The 17,595-nt window shown below is 28.2% G+C and overlaps 1 protein-coding gene across 1 annotated transcript in view; it reads left to right on the top strand.

The window, feature by feature from the left end:
* LOC107445649 (protein Wnt-5a) overlaps window positions 1-17,595 on the top strand; it is a 139,504-nt gene that overhangs the window by 25,690 nt on the left and 96,219 nt on the right. The window contains exon 2 of the mRNA XM_071188107.1: window positions 4,328-4,584. Coding sequence (XP_071044208.1) covers window positions 4,328-4,584 — 257 coding nt within the window. The remainder of the gene's footprint in view (window positions 1-4,327; window positions 4,585-17,595) is intronic.

The following is a 17,595-nucleotide window of genomic DNA, read 5'->3' as shown; positions in this document are numbered from 1 at the left end:
ATATATATATATATGTTACAGCATGAAAAATAATGAAGATTATTGAAAAGAGAAGAGGAAAAATAATTAAAATAAAAAATAAATGTTAAAAAGCCGGAAAACAAAATAATGAAAAGATATAATCTCATATAATCTCTTCATCAGCTCAAACGATTATATGCGCAAAAACAAGTGCTTTCTAATATTGTATCAATGTAGCCAAAGCAAAATATACCAGTGTGAGGAGTACTATAAAAGTTTGAAAGATATATATATAATATATATTATTTTTATATATATATATATATTCTAACAGTGTACCCATAAAGTTTTTCTTTATAATTCTAATAAACTCCATATCGTGAATAAAAATATATTCATTAACTTTGTATAGATATATTTTAAATATGAAATCATATATTCTTTAAGTATAGATACCTTATACTATGCAGTACATTGTATCATCATCTTTAAAAGAAGCCGTATAACGTGTAATGAATAGCTTAATCAAACTTTGAAGATATTTGATGAACCTGATGATTTCCTTGCATATCGAGGGTTTCTATAATGTTATAATGTTTCTCTGAGAATGTAAATTACTTCATAGACCATGTAATATACTCCAAGTTAAATCTTGTCCAGGAATGTTACAAATCAAAGTGTTTCAGAAATGAAATGCTCTTTACTGGAGTTTGTAGTTAATTTATAGTTCAAATTGTATTTCAGTTTTTGTGATAATAAATACCTTAAGATTTTTTTAACGATTATTTTATCGTTATTTTTCCTTAATTTTACCTCGTAGTGCACTGAGAAAAAAAGTTTGGCCAAAACTACTAGAATATAATAAAATGTACCTTTTTGTATGGGAAACCATAAATTTCGTTAATATTTACCGAAGTAATGATTTGGGCAAAATTAACCAAAAAATATGGTTTTATAATCTGTGTTGAAATTATGTTATGTACGATTGGATAAATTAGACGATATATTATACAAATGTAGAATATTTATTATATCAGGTATTATATTAGTATATTGTAATTATTAGACCAAATTATTGGACATACTGTTATATTTTAATAATTACGTGTTTTTCATGCTTGTATATGCAATACATTTATATTTAAACATACATGTAATAGGTTTTTATTTAGGAGATTTTTTATATGCTTCCTATTTGCATTTATTTTTAACGTATTGTATTACAATGTTAACCAATTAATACACGAAAATAAACAGGTGCAAAACTGTTTCAGCCGTGTAAAAACAAAAATGATGTATAATATCACGTGATAATTAAGATTTTACATAGAATCTTATAGTGCGTTTAATAATTTGACCAGGAACTGTAAGTATAGAAACATAAATATAAAACAAACAGTTTTTTTAAAGTAAAAAAAACGAAGAAATATATTTAGAATACTAGTTTACTTTCAAATTATAATTTATTGACATTAATAAAATTTAATGTTTTATACTTTGTTTCAAGTTTTTTCCTTTCAAATCTATGCAAATCAAATTCACTATTGGTGGTCTTTCTTTTTACAATAACCCTTTTAAACATAAATAATTTAACGGTATTTAGCACACGCCATTTTAAAATAATAAAACAATTTGATTTCCTACAGATTTGTAAGTGTAAATATTATACACTCGAAAGATCTCGCATAGATTAAAAAAAACCAGTTGTACTTTTTTTAGACGTTATCAGAAAACTAAGTTACGTTTTGCTGGATATGATGAAAAGTTTTTTTACTGACTTCAAGTTGCTAAGTTCAGTAGTCACTCAGTAATCACGAGCTATTAACTTGATTTTTTTTCTAAATAAATGCCTGAAGATTATATAATATAATCTTAATCAAGATCTTTAATCCGTAAACGATAAAATGTTTTGATTTCTTCCTCATATAAAAAACACGTAAATAACAAAAAGGCAAACACATAAATAACGATATAATGATACATTGTAATCATTAGTTTTTAGTAATGTCATCAGTTACTGAAATTTATTTTCTCGAAAATACTTTTTTTTTATAAAAAAAGAATACTGTGATCAAAACGTATCTGGAATGTTTCATTTAAAATTCATCTATGCAAGATATCGTCTGCAAATATTTATCGAACGTTGGGTCAGTTCCTTGACTTCAAGTTTTTGGAGCTCGATTCAAGATGTTCTAATATTATCGTTTGAAAACAACAACAAAAGTTCAGTTTTAATGTAAAAAGAAGAGTTGAGACATTCTATCCTTCTTTTTCGTTATAAGCAAACGATTTTCTATTGAATTAAAATGCTTTGAAAACAACTTTTCATTTCAAAACAAAATATTTTCTAATGCTGCACTGGTTGTATTTTTTATTGTCATTTGTTCATCAAAATGAAAATTCGCATAAAATAGAAATTGAGAATTTGATTGGTGCATTTTAAGCAGAACGACCAAACCAGATTCAGTAAGAATGTTCCTTAAGTTTCTAAAAATTGTGGATCCTATTATTCTTTAAGATTTTTGCTTTTTTTGTTGTAATTTGTTTTTCTGATAGAATTATTTAAAATATAACTGGAAAAATTATTATTAAATAAAAAATAATGACGTTGCTTGAAAACTATGAGCTGATCGTTTGGAATGTATTTTGTATTTTGGAATGTAAATTTGGAGAGAGCTCAAAAGCTCCGCGTCGTTAAACTCCCCCATTTTTACGACGTTTGCAAACAGTCAAAAATTATGTAATTTTATCGTCTGAATAATTATTTAATTTTACCGTCTGATTAGTTTTTAATAAGAGAATTTTTATTCCCTTAATTTTCCGAAATGGCAAATGCCAATGAGTCAAAAACATGCATTAAGTTTTGCTTTGAAAAAGCTTTAAAAGGTGACTGATTATATGTAATAAAAATATTTGATTAGTGTAAAAATTTCAAGCATAATAGAGATTCCGTGGAAGACACTGAGCAATTTTCTAGATCATCCACCTTCAATTAATGAGCGACGTATGGATTAAGTTATAAAATTGATACTCGTTTGACAGTTAGAAACATTTTTCAACAAATTTCTATATCATTTGATTCCTGTCAAGCAACTTTAAAAGAATATTTAAGGTTTTCAGACGTCGCTTCTAATACTCTAAGAAGGTATATACCAGTTTATGTTGTTTTATATATAATTCTTACATATCTAATGTATGGTTAAATAAAAATGTGTAAAATACTGCATTTTATAAGGAAATTAAATAATAAATCCCATGTTTGAACTATATATGTTTAGACATATGGACATATTGGCCTTATTAATGCTTGTAATTCGAACAAATTTAGGAATTCCATGTGATTTAGGGATACTTATAAACTTGCTAATATTTCCTTCTTATTTTCATCTACTTTTTGGTGAGTAAAATTGTCTATATAAGCTCCATTTAATACTTAAAGATTTTCAATAAAAGCAAAATTATTTAGATGCTGTTAGTTAATTAATAGATGCTGTTAGTGCATCTATTATAAAAAAGTTAATCCCTTTTTTCGTAATAGTTGTTAATAAGAGTATATGAAGAAAAAACAATTCCGATAAAATGATCGTACTGTATCGTAATATCACTTCTGGTTAAAAAAAATCATAATTCTGGTAATAAGAACTAAAATATACGGTATTTAAATTATTCATTTGCTAATTTTTCTGTGTATATGGTTACGGTAGAACGGAAATTCTATTTTTTCAAAATTATAGTTCTTATTACCACACATTTAGTAAAAAATACAAAACTGAAAAATAAGTATAATAAACATTTTTTATGCCATGCTTCAAGCTATCACGTTAATATTACCTTGTCTTACTACTTATACCAAAGTTTATCATACATTATAAAACCATATTTTATTGTTAATTTTACCAAATTCATTACTAAAGTGCTTCATCACCAAACTTCAAAAAGCTCAGTAATTACTGAGCTTTTTTAAAATTCCCATAGAGCCAGATACACGGCGAATTTTACCATATTCTGGTAGTTTTTACCACGCGTTCTCCGTTTTCCGTTTTCTTGAAAATAAATCTACTAATGAGAAGGAATATAATTTTTTTTTGAAATGCTCTCTAAATATGATATTTACAAGAAGAAAAAAAACACAATAATTATGGAACTTTTTCGTTTCAATAAAAGACTAAATTTAGAAAACTAATTAAACATTTGAAAGTGTTGATGATTGAGCAATTTAGTTTAACAGCTGTTCTACTCGTTTATTTTGATTCACGTTTTTTAAAGTTATATATGATTTACTAAAATAAAATTGGTTGATAATTATTCAAAATGATTAAGACACCTTACAATTGGAGACTTATTGATTAACTATATCTCTTTCCAGGCTATTAGGAATGCCAGCCGCTTACCAAACCAGTTTAGAATTGAAACCAACTACTTATCAAAATTATTGCAGAAAATTGCAATATTTAGGAGACAGACAACGTGAACTTTGTGGATTGAATCCAAATATTTTACAAACTGTTGGTCGAGGAGCAAAAATGGGTATTGATGAATGTCAGCACCAATTTAGAATGAGTAGATGGAACTGTACAACGTTTAGCAACACTAGTACAGTATTTGGAGGAGTCATGGATGTCCGTGAGTAATATTTTATTTTATTATTTCGAATTTAGATACAGCATATTCATCATATTAGGACATTATTTTAATTACTTCAACAGTACCAATTAATACCTATGAATCTATAAAACTGAACATACAGATATTGTATGAAAATAATATTCAATGATGCAAAGAATGAAATCATCTTGTTAAAATTGTTGGTAAAGTCTCAGCAATACTAATTGATTCAAGCATACCAAACATTCAATTTAATGATGCATAGAGGAAGAGGCCTTTTGTTTTATTTATTGGTAAAGCTTTAGCGAAATAGATTCAAGCATACTTTACAAACAGATATTGTTAAATGATGTTTAAATGATTAAATCATGTATAGAATAAAAAGTGTTCTTGTTTTAGTTGTTGGTAAAGCCTTAGCTAAAATAAATAGATCCAAGCGTACCAAACATATAGATATTGCATAAAATGATATTCAATGATACATAGACTAAAAAGGCATCTTGTTTCAATCACTGGTAAAGCCTTAACTAAACAAAATACACCCAGTAATATTCGGTTAATTAGAGTGTATGTTACAGTAATAATGCAGTATGTTACAGAAATATTCGTTTAATTAGAGTGATTCAGTGATTTTGCGGTAATTATTACTGTAAAAATTATGGCATATCAGATTTTTGTTCCGTAATATATATACCGGTCAGAATGGATTTTACGGTAAAAAGTACCGGCCTCTGAATGCCGGTACTTTTTATTATAATTTCATTCGGAATTTTTCACAGTGTAGATGCAAATGTTCTAAATCTACCTATTTTCCAATGTTTGCCATATGAGCTAGCTTTTCTTCCTTTATGAATGTTACTGGGGATTTATTACATACCTTGCCATTGTACTCATAATTGCCAACTTGTACGGTTGTTGGAAAAAATATTACAAAGTGGTAGTGAAATATTAATTAAAATAGGATGACGCTTCTGAACATTAAGCTACCTCCCCAAAACTTAGAGGCATAAGTACCCTAACTAATAAATCCCATAAACGTATGTTTAAATTAATGATTTTTCGTGGTGGTTAAAAATAATTTTTTAAACCTTGAAAATCAAAGTTATTACATAAAAACATAAACATTGCTACCACAAAGAAAAATTTTCCTCATCAACCATAGAAGTTGACAGCTACGCCTCATCAACTATATTGGCCGAATTAGACATTAAATCAAATCTACATTTTATGTATAGTGAGTCAAAAAGAAAAAAAAAGAAAACAGACCACTCTGAATAACCTTTGATTTAATGATCGGATCTGCACGTTCTAGAACTAAATCTTAATGCTTCGAGCTGGTGACCTCGAATATGCTAATTAAGTAGTGCAGACGATATTTTAAGTTACGAAATCATACACAAAAACGCACCTTTTCTGAATAACCATTCCTTTCTTCGACGGATTTGGATTTCTGATCGCCAATATACTCATAATTGCCAATAACCCATATTACAGGGGGTAGCAGCAATCTGGGAAATATGGTCCGAATAGTTTGGTTAGGAGAGCGGTCCAAAGTTCGGACCCCTTAATATTACTATTACTTTTTGCGTATTTCGCCAAGAGAATTGAAAAATTTTTACACTCAAAAAGTTTTCAATTCGCTCTCACAAATTTTTCAATCACACATAAGCTGTTATAAAATTCGATTATCTAAAGATAGTTCCACTCAAAAAATAAATTTCAGCAAATATTTATTACTTTTTTTATTATTTTTTTTAATAAGAGTCGAAATTTTATTAATTGTTAGGTATACAATTTTTTACATCATTTTAAATTATCCAATTTTACTTGGCAAAATACAAAAATTGAGCGAAATTGGTTGAATAGTTCCTGAGAAATCGAATTTTAAATATACGACTTCTCTAAAATTTGATTTCTCAGGAACTATTTATTCAGGAAAAAAAAATTAACATTGAGGGTTCAACTTTAAACCACTCTTCTGACCAAACTATTAGGACCATATTTCCCAGATTGCGGGTACACCTATATTTTGGGAGTCAGAAATCCGAATCCGTCGAAAAAAGGAATGTTTATTCAGAGAAAGTACGTTTTTGTGTCTGCTTTTGTAACGAAAAATATCGTCTGCACTAATTAATTAGCATATTCGAAGTCACTCTCTCAAAGCATTAAGATTGAGTCCTAGAACGTGAAGCTCCGATCAATAGATCAAAAGTTATTCAGCATAGTCTGTTTTTCTTTTCTTTTTTTTTTTGGCCCACTGAGCTATTATTAAATCCAGAAGTCATCATTTGTTATTTATTCTTGGAAACTTGGATAAAAATTTCATGTTTTGAATTATAAAGCTCTTTTTCCTTTTTTCTTAACGTTAAAAAATTTAACATTTATTAAAATAAATTTGTTATCACATAAATATTTTTTAATTATGAACATTGTCATCATATATATGCCGCACATGTCCTATTGCACTTGAGTTGGGATTTAGAAAACATAATAATGTAATATGAAAATAATTTCGTAAATTACTATGTTAAATTGCATAAGATAAAGATAATATTTAATTAGCTCATGAAATAATACAGTATTAAATGCTTAAAAATAAACATTGTATTTTACGTGTTCTTTAGTAGCTTAGATATTAAAATGAGTCATATAATCTTATTTTGATAAAATGGGATATTAGGTTTTGTAATACGATTCACAATGTGACAAAAGAATAAAAGAAGAGTTTTTTTTTTGTTTACTTTTAATAATTATCACTTTATCATAGTGAATGAATATTCATTATTGTAAGAGGAAAAATAAAACATGTATATTTTTTACATTGTAAAAATTTTCCTGTTTAATTTAATTAAAGTTTTATTTAAAGTTTTATTTATTTAATGCCTACACTGTAAAAAATTCTGGATCAAATTACGGTACGCACTCAGAGTGCCAGTACTTTTGACAGTAAAATCTAGTTTTACTCTTAGATTTAATGGAACAAAAAATCTGATAAATCGTAATTTTTTCAGCAATCTCTGTAAATCCCTGTAATTAAATAAATATTACTGTAAAAATTACGGTATAAAATTTTACGGTAAAAATGAATTTTACGGTAAATAGGGTTTTTACAGTAAAAATGGATTTTACGGTAAAATGGATTATAAAGACACTGCACTTGAGTGTCAGTTCTTTTTATCGTGTTGGAATCAAAATTTTTTACTGCGTATCGCAACTCTACAAAAAAAATTATACTAAATATGTTTTATTAGAAATATTAAGAATAATGTTTTCAAATTGAAAATTGTGAAACTTTATTAGTTTAAAAATTTGATAAATTTTTTGAAGATAAAAGTTTTTCCATATCTGTACGTAGCATTGTAAATCAAAATTTCGAACACATCTTATATAAGATCATTGTTACCAACAATGTTGAAAACTTACAGGTAACAATGTTCATCTGGATTCTCATCAAATTTTAATCTTTTGTAGTGTGTTTTGAAAATGATATGCGTTGGACAGATTTTTGCTTTTACCAAACACTTAAGTAACTCTTCAACGGATGATCGAATTATCACGAACAACTATTCTATCTTAATGATTCATAGTGTTAAACTTAAATATGTTAATTTACTTATGCAGAAGATATTTTAAATTATGAAACCAAACACAAAAGCCTACTTTCTCAGAATAAATATACCTTATTTGATTGTGTATTTAGAGAAAATACGTTCATTGTGTTACTGTATTGTATGTCCTGGATTGGAATTTTTGGCTTTCAAAATATGGGGGAGGGAATTGTAGCTGCAACCAAGAAAATTTGCCCCCAATTTGTTTAGTTAGTAGAGTGGTTGAAAGTTCGGGTACCTTGATCCTAGCTACTCTTTTTGCTCACTTCGCCACATTCACCACTACTTTTTTGAGCACTGTACACAACACAAAGTAAAAAATGGAATATATTGATTAAATGTTGGTATTTTTGACCAGTATGGTAAATTTTGACCAGGTTTTCGCAATTTAAAATGTAATCTTTGAAATAAAGCCCTAAGAATTTAGTTTACGTTGAAGAGCTGTTTAGAGGCTTGACACTTAATGTAAATTTTTTCCGCTTTTGCTTTAAAATCCCTTTAAACCTGCAATAGGGAATCAAAAATTTTTAATCCTGATTAATAAAATTCTTTTACCCAAAGACCATTCCATATAGAAAATGTAGAGTATTTTTTTTCTTTTTTTTTTTGCTATTTAATTTAATATCAATCGATTCATTTTCAAATTGTAAAGTATACAAAATTTTGCGTCATTTCAAACATGAATGGCCCAACACGTGCCATAGTGTAAAATAGTGGAATTTTAACATTGCCACACGAATAAAATTCATAGATATTAAAAAAAAATTGAAAAGGTAACTATTTCACAAGGAGAAAAAATTCTAGTAAAATTACTATACTGTGTGGTAATCATTTCTGGTTAAGAAAACATAATTCTGGTTAATAAGACCAAAATATACGGTATTTAAACTTTTCATTTGATAATGTTCTTCTTTATATGAAAACGGCTTGAGCCTCGATGATATAATATAACTGATATAATAAAGAACTGGGATCCAGTCCCCGATAGCGGCTTGAAAACCACCCAGCTTCAAATAAATGAGTAATAAATTAATTAGGAAGTAGAGGTGGCCTGTGCACAATGCTGACCACATTGCCATTAAGAACTCTCAACCTCCATGATCAACCGTCTCTCAATGGGCTTTAGCTAGTAGGCTTTACTTTAAAGTAACGGTTTAACAGAAATTCTGGTCTTCAAAATTACAGGTGTTATCATTACACATTTAGTAAAAAATACAAAACTGATAAATAAATTTAACCGAATAAATGGCTTTCATGTCATGCTCTAAAGTATCATGAAAAAATTGCCATATTTTACCACATTTATCAAATTTTAACGCATATTATAAAACTATATTTTATTGCTAATTTTTCTAAAATCCTAATAAAAGCACTTCGCAAAAATTACTGACCTTTTCACGTACCCATGGAGCCAGTAGCACTGTAAATTTTACTATATTATGGTAGTTTTGATTATACTTTTTTTTTCTCAGTTTGTGTTTTAAGTGAATAATGTTAAACAATTGCGACAACAGTTTATTAAAAAGTTATTAATTAAACTGTCGTTGTTGAAAACTAAATTTGATGTTTAGATATATGGCTTTTAAAATACATTACAAATGCGTCTCGTTTCTTAAACTTCATCAAAAAGAAAGAAAAATTAAATAAGTAATTTTGTTTAAATTATTCAATACTATTAAAAATTTTACAAAGATTTATAGATGTTTGAATTTATGCATTGTATATATTCAATGATATGTTTTATAATTTAGCAATATAATTTAAATGTGCAATTAATAATGAAATTTCAATTCTATCAAATCAATATTTAAAACTTAATAGCAGTAAAAAAGTTAGATATTTATTTTTGTTTTATATACAATAAGTGTATAGTCAGTTTTAAGTATTTAAAAATTTTTTTCAGAGCAGTAAGTTTTGAATAATGCAAAAATTTTATTAAGAGTAAATTCCACGTGTTTCGTTCAAAACCATTTTTAGGACGTTAAAATCTCAACCCTATTCTTAAGTATTTGTTTAATTAAAATTAAATACTTATTCATCATAAAGTATGTAAAGGTTTACATTATAGACCTATACTTCATTTGAAGTTCCACACTTAGTAAGAAATCGGATAAATAGTTCTCTAGAAATAGAAAATGATATGATAAAAAGCGCACTGTAAAAAATTCCTGATTCAATTACGGTATGAAGTACCGGCATTTTAGTTGCATCATCCGTAAAATCTATGTACCGTAAAATTCATTTTTACTTTAAATATTATACCGTAAAATATACAGTAATGTTTATAAATTTGAGGATCACCCTGAGAACTGGTACTTTTTACTGTAATTTGTTCTGTGTTTTTACTGTAATTTGACCAGTGCAGAAATTGCGAATGTTTCTTTATGTATGGGAATTTGGGAATTATTATTGGCTCTATAATTTAAGGTATCCGAACGGTTTCGACAAGATTTTATCTAAAAATGGGTTTAATGAAAATTTGAATTTTATTTTTGTTAAGCAAGGATCCTGAAAGTATAAATTTAAGGTTAACTTTAAAAATTAATATAATATTTGAGCTTAGAAACAACTCATTTTTCAGATGTAGTTTTTAAGATATGCTTACAAGAAATTATAATGCATAAATATCAACAAAAAAAAAATTCCTAGATGTGCTTACATGTGTTTTTAATTAAAATCTTCAAATATACAATATATTTCAAATATACAATGAAATGGAACTAAATATATTGTTCAATATTGATTTTTTAAAATAAAAACTATAAAAATTCTTATTTAAAGCATGATAAAAATTAAAAATTCTAACTTAGGCCTTATATTTTAGTTCAAGACATTGCTAATGTTATACAAAATCTACATACGAAGTTTTAAAGAATTCTATTGTAAACTTTTTTTGTAATGTGTGTCAGCATAAAGAAATTTTCTCAAAATTAACGTTTATCAAAAAGTTAATTTGAAATGTAAAAAAAAAAAAAAAATATTTAAATTCTGACAACAACAACAAAAAGTAACTACTCAAAATCTAATTTCTAAAAATGAATTACATTTGTTTTCATATGATTTATGCAAATAAAAAAGGTCAAAATACTCAAAGCATAATAAAAACATTGTAGTTTCGTTTTCTTACTTTCATTCGTTTAATTTCATACGTGCTTCTTTTTTCAGTTTTATCTGTAAGCATGCAATGAAATCAATAAAGCTTCATTGCTAGAAATCAGTGAACAAAAACTTCAAGGGGTTCGGAAAGCTCATGAACTAAATTTAAAATAAGGATGATTAAAAAAAAAAACTTTTCGTTGAAATAGCCAATTTTCACCCAGTTGGATACCTTAAAAATTCACCAATTGGATTCATATAATTGATTTTATTTTATTTTATAACCATCCTTGAGCTGCCGACTCGGTCCAATTTTTGGGTTTATGACTACCAATGTTTAACTCCGTAGCCTTGTAATTATGAACCCAATCCGGAAGACAAGGGAACTCCTGGATCAATTATTGGGAGAAATTTGCCTTCGTGATGAACTTTTTGACGAAAATAACCAGCATTTGCGTTACATGGTGGGGAAAGCCACGAAAACCTACCACGGTTAGCCTGACGGCAAGGGAACTCTAAACCATGAACCGTCTACCACTGAGGATATTTTACGTCTGCAATGTAGTTCGGTGCAAACCGGATGCGAAATTCGTATAGATCAGCCATCGCTGGGATTCGAACCCGGTTTACCTCATTGGAAGGCGAACGCTTTATCCCCTGAACCATCGCGGCTCAAATAATTGATTTTGGAGATATGACTAAAAAACACAAAACTTATTTAAATTAATCTGAAGAGATGATTGAACTTTCAACCTTTCTTCTTACTACTGGAGCCATATTTTTCAACTGTTAGGTAACTTTCATTGCAGGCGTTATTATGTCTAATATATAATCTAATGAATTCTTTTCAATATGTTTTATGGTCTCGTCAAATAAGGAAGTATTTAAATCAGTACGTGTCTTTTTCGAATTATTTTTTGTTTTAATTCGACTTCACTTTTATTAGACAACATTTTGCACGTTTTTATCCAGTAATTTTTTTTAGAACTGACGCTGTTATTTAGCTTAATGGAATACGCCTCTTATATGTAAATTTTATTGCAAAATATTAAATTTTATTTTTATTACATTTTTATTATATACTTTTATTTATGTTCTTTTTCTATCTTTCTTATAGATATTAATTTTGCGTGACTACCATGAATAATAGCCCTTGTAAAACTAACATTAGATAACATAATTACACTGAGTAATATAAATTATCGCCTGAGTTTATAAGTTTGACATTTTATCCTATGTAAAATAGATAAACCCAATTTGTATGAGTTTTACGTGAACTGGAACTTATTAAGTGCCTCTTTTTTCAATCTATCGCTGCTAAGTCTCTAAAGGAGTTAAGTGTCTTATTAAAATGTTGNTATATATATATATATTATTGATAAATTTCTTGATGCGTGTGAGAGTTTTTTTAAAATGATAAATTGTTAATAAAAATTAACAAAATTATGAGGAAAAAGTTTTAGGGTAATTCAAATAAATGAACACTCTCAGAAATAAAACTCAGTTTTGGTGGTTCGGAAATCCATGAGCTGTATTTCATTATGTTTGACAATCATTACGTCATGAGCCGTGGTGGCTTAGGGGATAGAGTACTTGCCTCCCAATGGAGGTGAAACGAGTTCGAATCCCAGCGATGGCTGGTCAATTCGAATTTCGCACCCGACTCGCCCTAACAGCAGTGCTGACGAAAAATATCCTCAGTGGTAGATCGATCAAGGGTTAGAATTTCTTGACTTCAGGCTAGCTATGGGACGTTTTCGTGATTCTCCTCTCCATGTAACGAAAATGCTGGTTAGTTCCATCAAAAAGTTTTCCACGAATTTTCCCAATACTTTATCCAGGAGTTCCCTTGTCTTCTGGATTGAGTTTAAAATTGCATGACTACTGAGTTGACATTGGTAGTCGTAAACCCTAAATTGGATCGGCTGTTCAACGACGTTTATAAAACAAAAACATTGCGTCATAAAATCACGTAATTTTTTGAAATAAATTGAATTCTCAAATATTCAACGAAATTACTTTTTACAACGAAATTACGAAATTTGAATTTTGTCACGAAATTAGGTATTTTTCGGCAAAGTGGAAACTTTTAATCATCTGACGAAATTACTTCCTTTGTTTGTACTTTCGATGCTCTCATTGAATTTTCTTGGACTTTTTTAAAATTTTATTTGGGAATAATTTACATTCTGCAATTTGGGACAGGATGGTATAAAAGGTAGTGAGCTCACTTGGCCAACATGTTTTCCGGGTTCAGTTCCAGGCAGTTCCTAGACGGATAAGAAATTTTGGTAAAATTGCCGCACTGTATGGTAATGTCATTTCTGGTAGAAAAAAAAACATAATTCTGGTTTATAAAACTAAAATATACGGTATATAAATCATTCATTTAGTAGTTTTTCCTTTCATATGATAACAGCTTATTGGAAATTATGGTTTTTAAAAATATAATTCCAATTACCACATAGTAAAAAATATAAAACAAAGTAAATTTAACAGAATAAAGGGTTTGTATGTCATGTTTTAAGGTATAATGATAAAATGACAAAATTTTACCACATATTATAAAATCATATTTTATAGTTAATTTTCAAAAATTATTACCAGCACTTGGGTAAAAATTACGGAACTTTTAGGTGTTCCCATAGAGTCCGAAAAACGGTAAATTTTACAATTTTCTGGTAATTTTGACCATGTTTTTTTCTCAGTAAAGAGATGCAAAAATGAACTCAGTTTTTAAAAATTGGGTAAAAAATCCTGGAGTTTTGGAGAATTTCAGGAAAACCAGAATTTTAGGAAATAATGGAAATTTTGAAGGCAAGAAAAACCGACCAAAGCTGGCAAAGATATGATAGCATTTATTTGAATGCCAATGTAAGCTGTTAAGAATAAATAAAATAAAAAAGGAATTCTCAAAACTTCCTGCACCGGTTCATTTTTGGGAAAAACCGGGGTTTTTTTTCATCTTTACAACTCTAGCAGTTCCTCAGTACGCCAACTTTTTTTTATTTTGTGTTTTATTTCCTAATCAATTAATCCATGTTTGAAATTTAGTTAATGGTTTCGGTAAAATTCCTATCTTCAAATGCATGAAACGGTTTCCTAAATTTTACAAAATATTTATACAAAACCTTTCACATAATGCAGTTTCTGAAAGAACGAAGAAAAGTTTATAAGTTTTGAATAACCAATTATTTATCCAATGCTAGAATGCTATACTCAGAGGAAGAAATATTCTCAACAATAAATATCAAGAGAGATTATTGAAGCATTTACGATTATTGTAACAATAAATATTATAACAATGAATAGGCAGCACGCAACTTCCTAGCAAAGAGAATTATTTATTTTATTACAAAGCGTCGAAAAAGAAAACTTTCCATCTAAAAGTAAACAAAAAAAGTACTCCAACTTCTTTTATTTTATGTTTTATTTCCTGATTTATTAATCATTACATATATAAGGTTAAGTCGAATGCTTTTGATAAAATTCCTGTCTTCACATGAAGCAGTTTCCTAAATTTGACAAAATGTTCTCTTGAAATTATTCCCACGAAGCAGATAAGAAAAGTTTCTAAATTTGAAATATCCTTTTTTTACCCATATCTAGAATGTCATTATCCGAGAAAGAAATTCTCAACAATAAATATCAAGAGAGATTACTGATGCATTGACGATTATTGTAACAATGAATATTTTTTTTTCGAGGTAGCCCGTAGCTTCCTCGCAAAGAGAATAATTTTTTAATCACAAAGCGCAAAAGGAAATTTTTTACATAAAATAAAACAAAAAAAGTACGCCAATTTCTTTTATTTTGTGTTTTATAAGTTCTTATGTTTTATATGTTTTATGTGTCCTTATTCATTAATCAATGTATAAAATTAAGCTTAGTTCTTTTGATAAAATTACTATCTCCAAATGCGTGAAGTAGTTTCCTAAATTTGACAAAATATTCACTTGAAACTATTCCCATGAAGCAGGTTCCTCAAAACGAAGAAAAGTTTCTAAATTTTGAATATCCAATTTTTACCCATACCTAAAATGCCATTACTCAGAGAAAGAAATTCTCAACAATAAATATCAAGAGAGATTACTGAAGCATTGACGATTATTGTAACAATGAGTATTTTTACGAGGTAGCCCGTAACTTCCTCGCGAAGAGAATCATTTATTTTATCACAAAGCGTTGAAAAAGAAAACTTTCCACCTAAAAGTAAACAAAAAGAAGCTTAACTTGAGATAAAGAAAGCTTATTTTACTCGTGAAATCAAATGGATGATTCAATTTATGACTGGTAGTTTTTACGAAACATTGAACCATTTCCTGACAAGTTGGTTTCGAATCTTTGAATCACTCGCGCTTTTTCTTTGTGAGGGGTGTTAGTAATTAAAAGTATCGATTAGCACTTAACAAATTTAGTAATTTTTATGACTGCCACGATAAAAGCATTCGACTTAATTTTATATGTGGTGTAAAAGTTTTACGGCAGCCTTCTCGTCAGTTTATGCTCGGAAAGTGAAGTTTTTATCGCATCGCATAAAGTCGTAAAAGAAGGAGGGAGCAGTAATAAAGGCTGAGCCGTACGGAATACAAACAAAACGTTGCGACAATGGAAGATTATTTACAACCCTCTGACGAAGACGGTAAAAGCTCTAAGCCATAAAACCTATCGAACGATAACAAATAGGTATACCGATAACGCCAAATGGATTCCCCTCTCCGCCCACAATATTGCCATTAATTAGGGAGTTGCCTTCTTTTTAAGGCTCATTTTACCATATCTTGACAAATCAACTTCGACTCAAATGTGATTTGTAATAATTTTGATGTTAAACGAACACTTAAAAGAAAGTAAATGATTGATATAAAAGGTTCTTCTAAAAGGAATTCTGAGATAAAGCTAAGCACGGAACTGATGTTTTGGAAATAATACTGTCGGAAATGTTAAGTAATTCGGTTCAAACGGAAGCTAAATTATAGAAGTGAGAAGAATCTTGTTTGGCAAATTACCTTCTTGAACTTACAGAAGTTTCATTAGTTTTATGACACTCTTTTGACAGCATATGTGATCTTCAATTTCTTCGGAAAACGTATAAGGATTTCGTTTTCAATTATCTGACATTGCAGAAATACTTTAAAAATGCTTGACTTTCTTTTGATATGTGCCTTTTAATGCGCTAAGAGTTTGACAGATCAATTGAGATTGATATCAGTTGTGGATTTTGATTAAATAGCTATAACCTCATTTATTAGTGCTCCGCTTGGACACTTTTTAGAGAGTTAATGCATTTTTATGCCACTTAACTCGAATGGGTTAACAAAATAGTCAGTTTGTCAGCAATTTAAATTTATACTTAATTAAAAAATCAAATGTAATTTATTCGTTTGTTCTGTTATGGCAATATTTTTTTGCATTACTTAAAGTAACTAAACTTTCAGAAATTTTTTTTTTAATGTTGAGCTATAACATTGATACCTTAAACCATTGTGCAAAATAATTAGATACAAGTGAGAAAAATCTTGATTGGCAAACTAGCTTCTTGAACTTTCAGATTAATTTTATGACACTCTTTTGACAGCAAATATGATCTTCAATTTCTTCGAAAAATGAATAAAGAAGATTTACCAGACGTTGCAGAAATACTTTTAAATTACTTAAATTTTTTGCTAATATGTATGTTAATGCGGTAAAATTTTTTATTAATTGATATTGAGATAAAGGTTTTAGATCAATTGAGAATGACATCAATTTAGATGAATTGCGGATTTTAATTAAACTGTTATTAACTCGTTAATTAGTGCTCTTGCCGGATACTTTTTAGAGAATTAATGCATTTTTATGAATAATATGCTAGTTAACCAAGAAATAATCAGTTTGTCAGCAATTTAAATCTATACCTCATTAAGAAATCAGATATAGTTTATTCATTTATTTTGCTCTCGAAATATCTTTTTGCGCTATTTAAAGTATCTTAACTTTCAGAAAAAGCAATTGAGTGTTGAATCATTACATTGATACCTTAAACCATTGTGCAATTTAATTAGATGATAGAAGTGAGAAAAATCTTATTTGCCAAACTACCTTTCTAAACTTACAGAAGTAAGATTAGTTTTATGACACTCATTTGACAGCAAATGTGATCTTCAATTTCTTCGAAAAACGGACAAGGAAGATTTTTCAGACTTTCTCGAAATACTTAAAAATACTTCACTTTTTTTTACTTAATATGCATTTTAAATGCTTTTTAACTAAAATGCATATTTGGCCAAACTCAAATTTATTTATATTAGAAACAGTTAGCTTATTCGATATATATATATATATA

The sequence above is a fragment of the Parasteatoda tepidariorum genome, chromosome X2 (genome assembly GCF_043381705.1).
Source record: "Parasteatoda tepidariorum isolate YZ-2023 chromosome X2, CAS_Ptep_4.0, whole genome shotgun sequence".
Taxonomy (NCBI): Eukaryota; Metazoa; Arthropoda; class Arachnida; order Araneae; family Theridiidae; genus Parasteatoda; species Parasteatoda tepidariorum.
The sequence above is the reverse complement of the archived record's forward strand: the minus strand, read 5'-3'. Positions and strand labels throughout refer to the sequence as shown.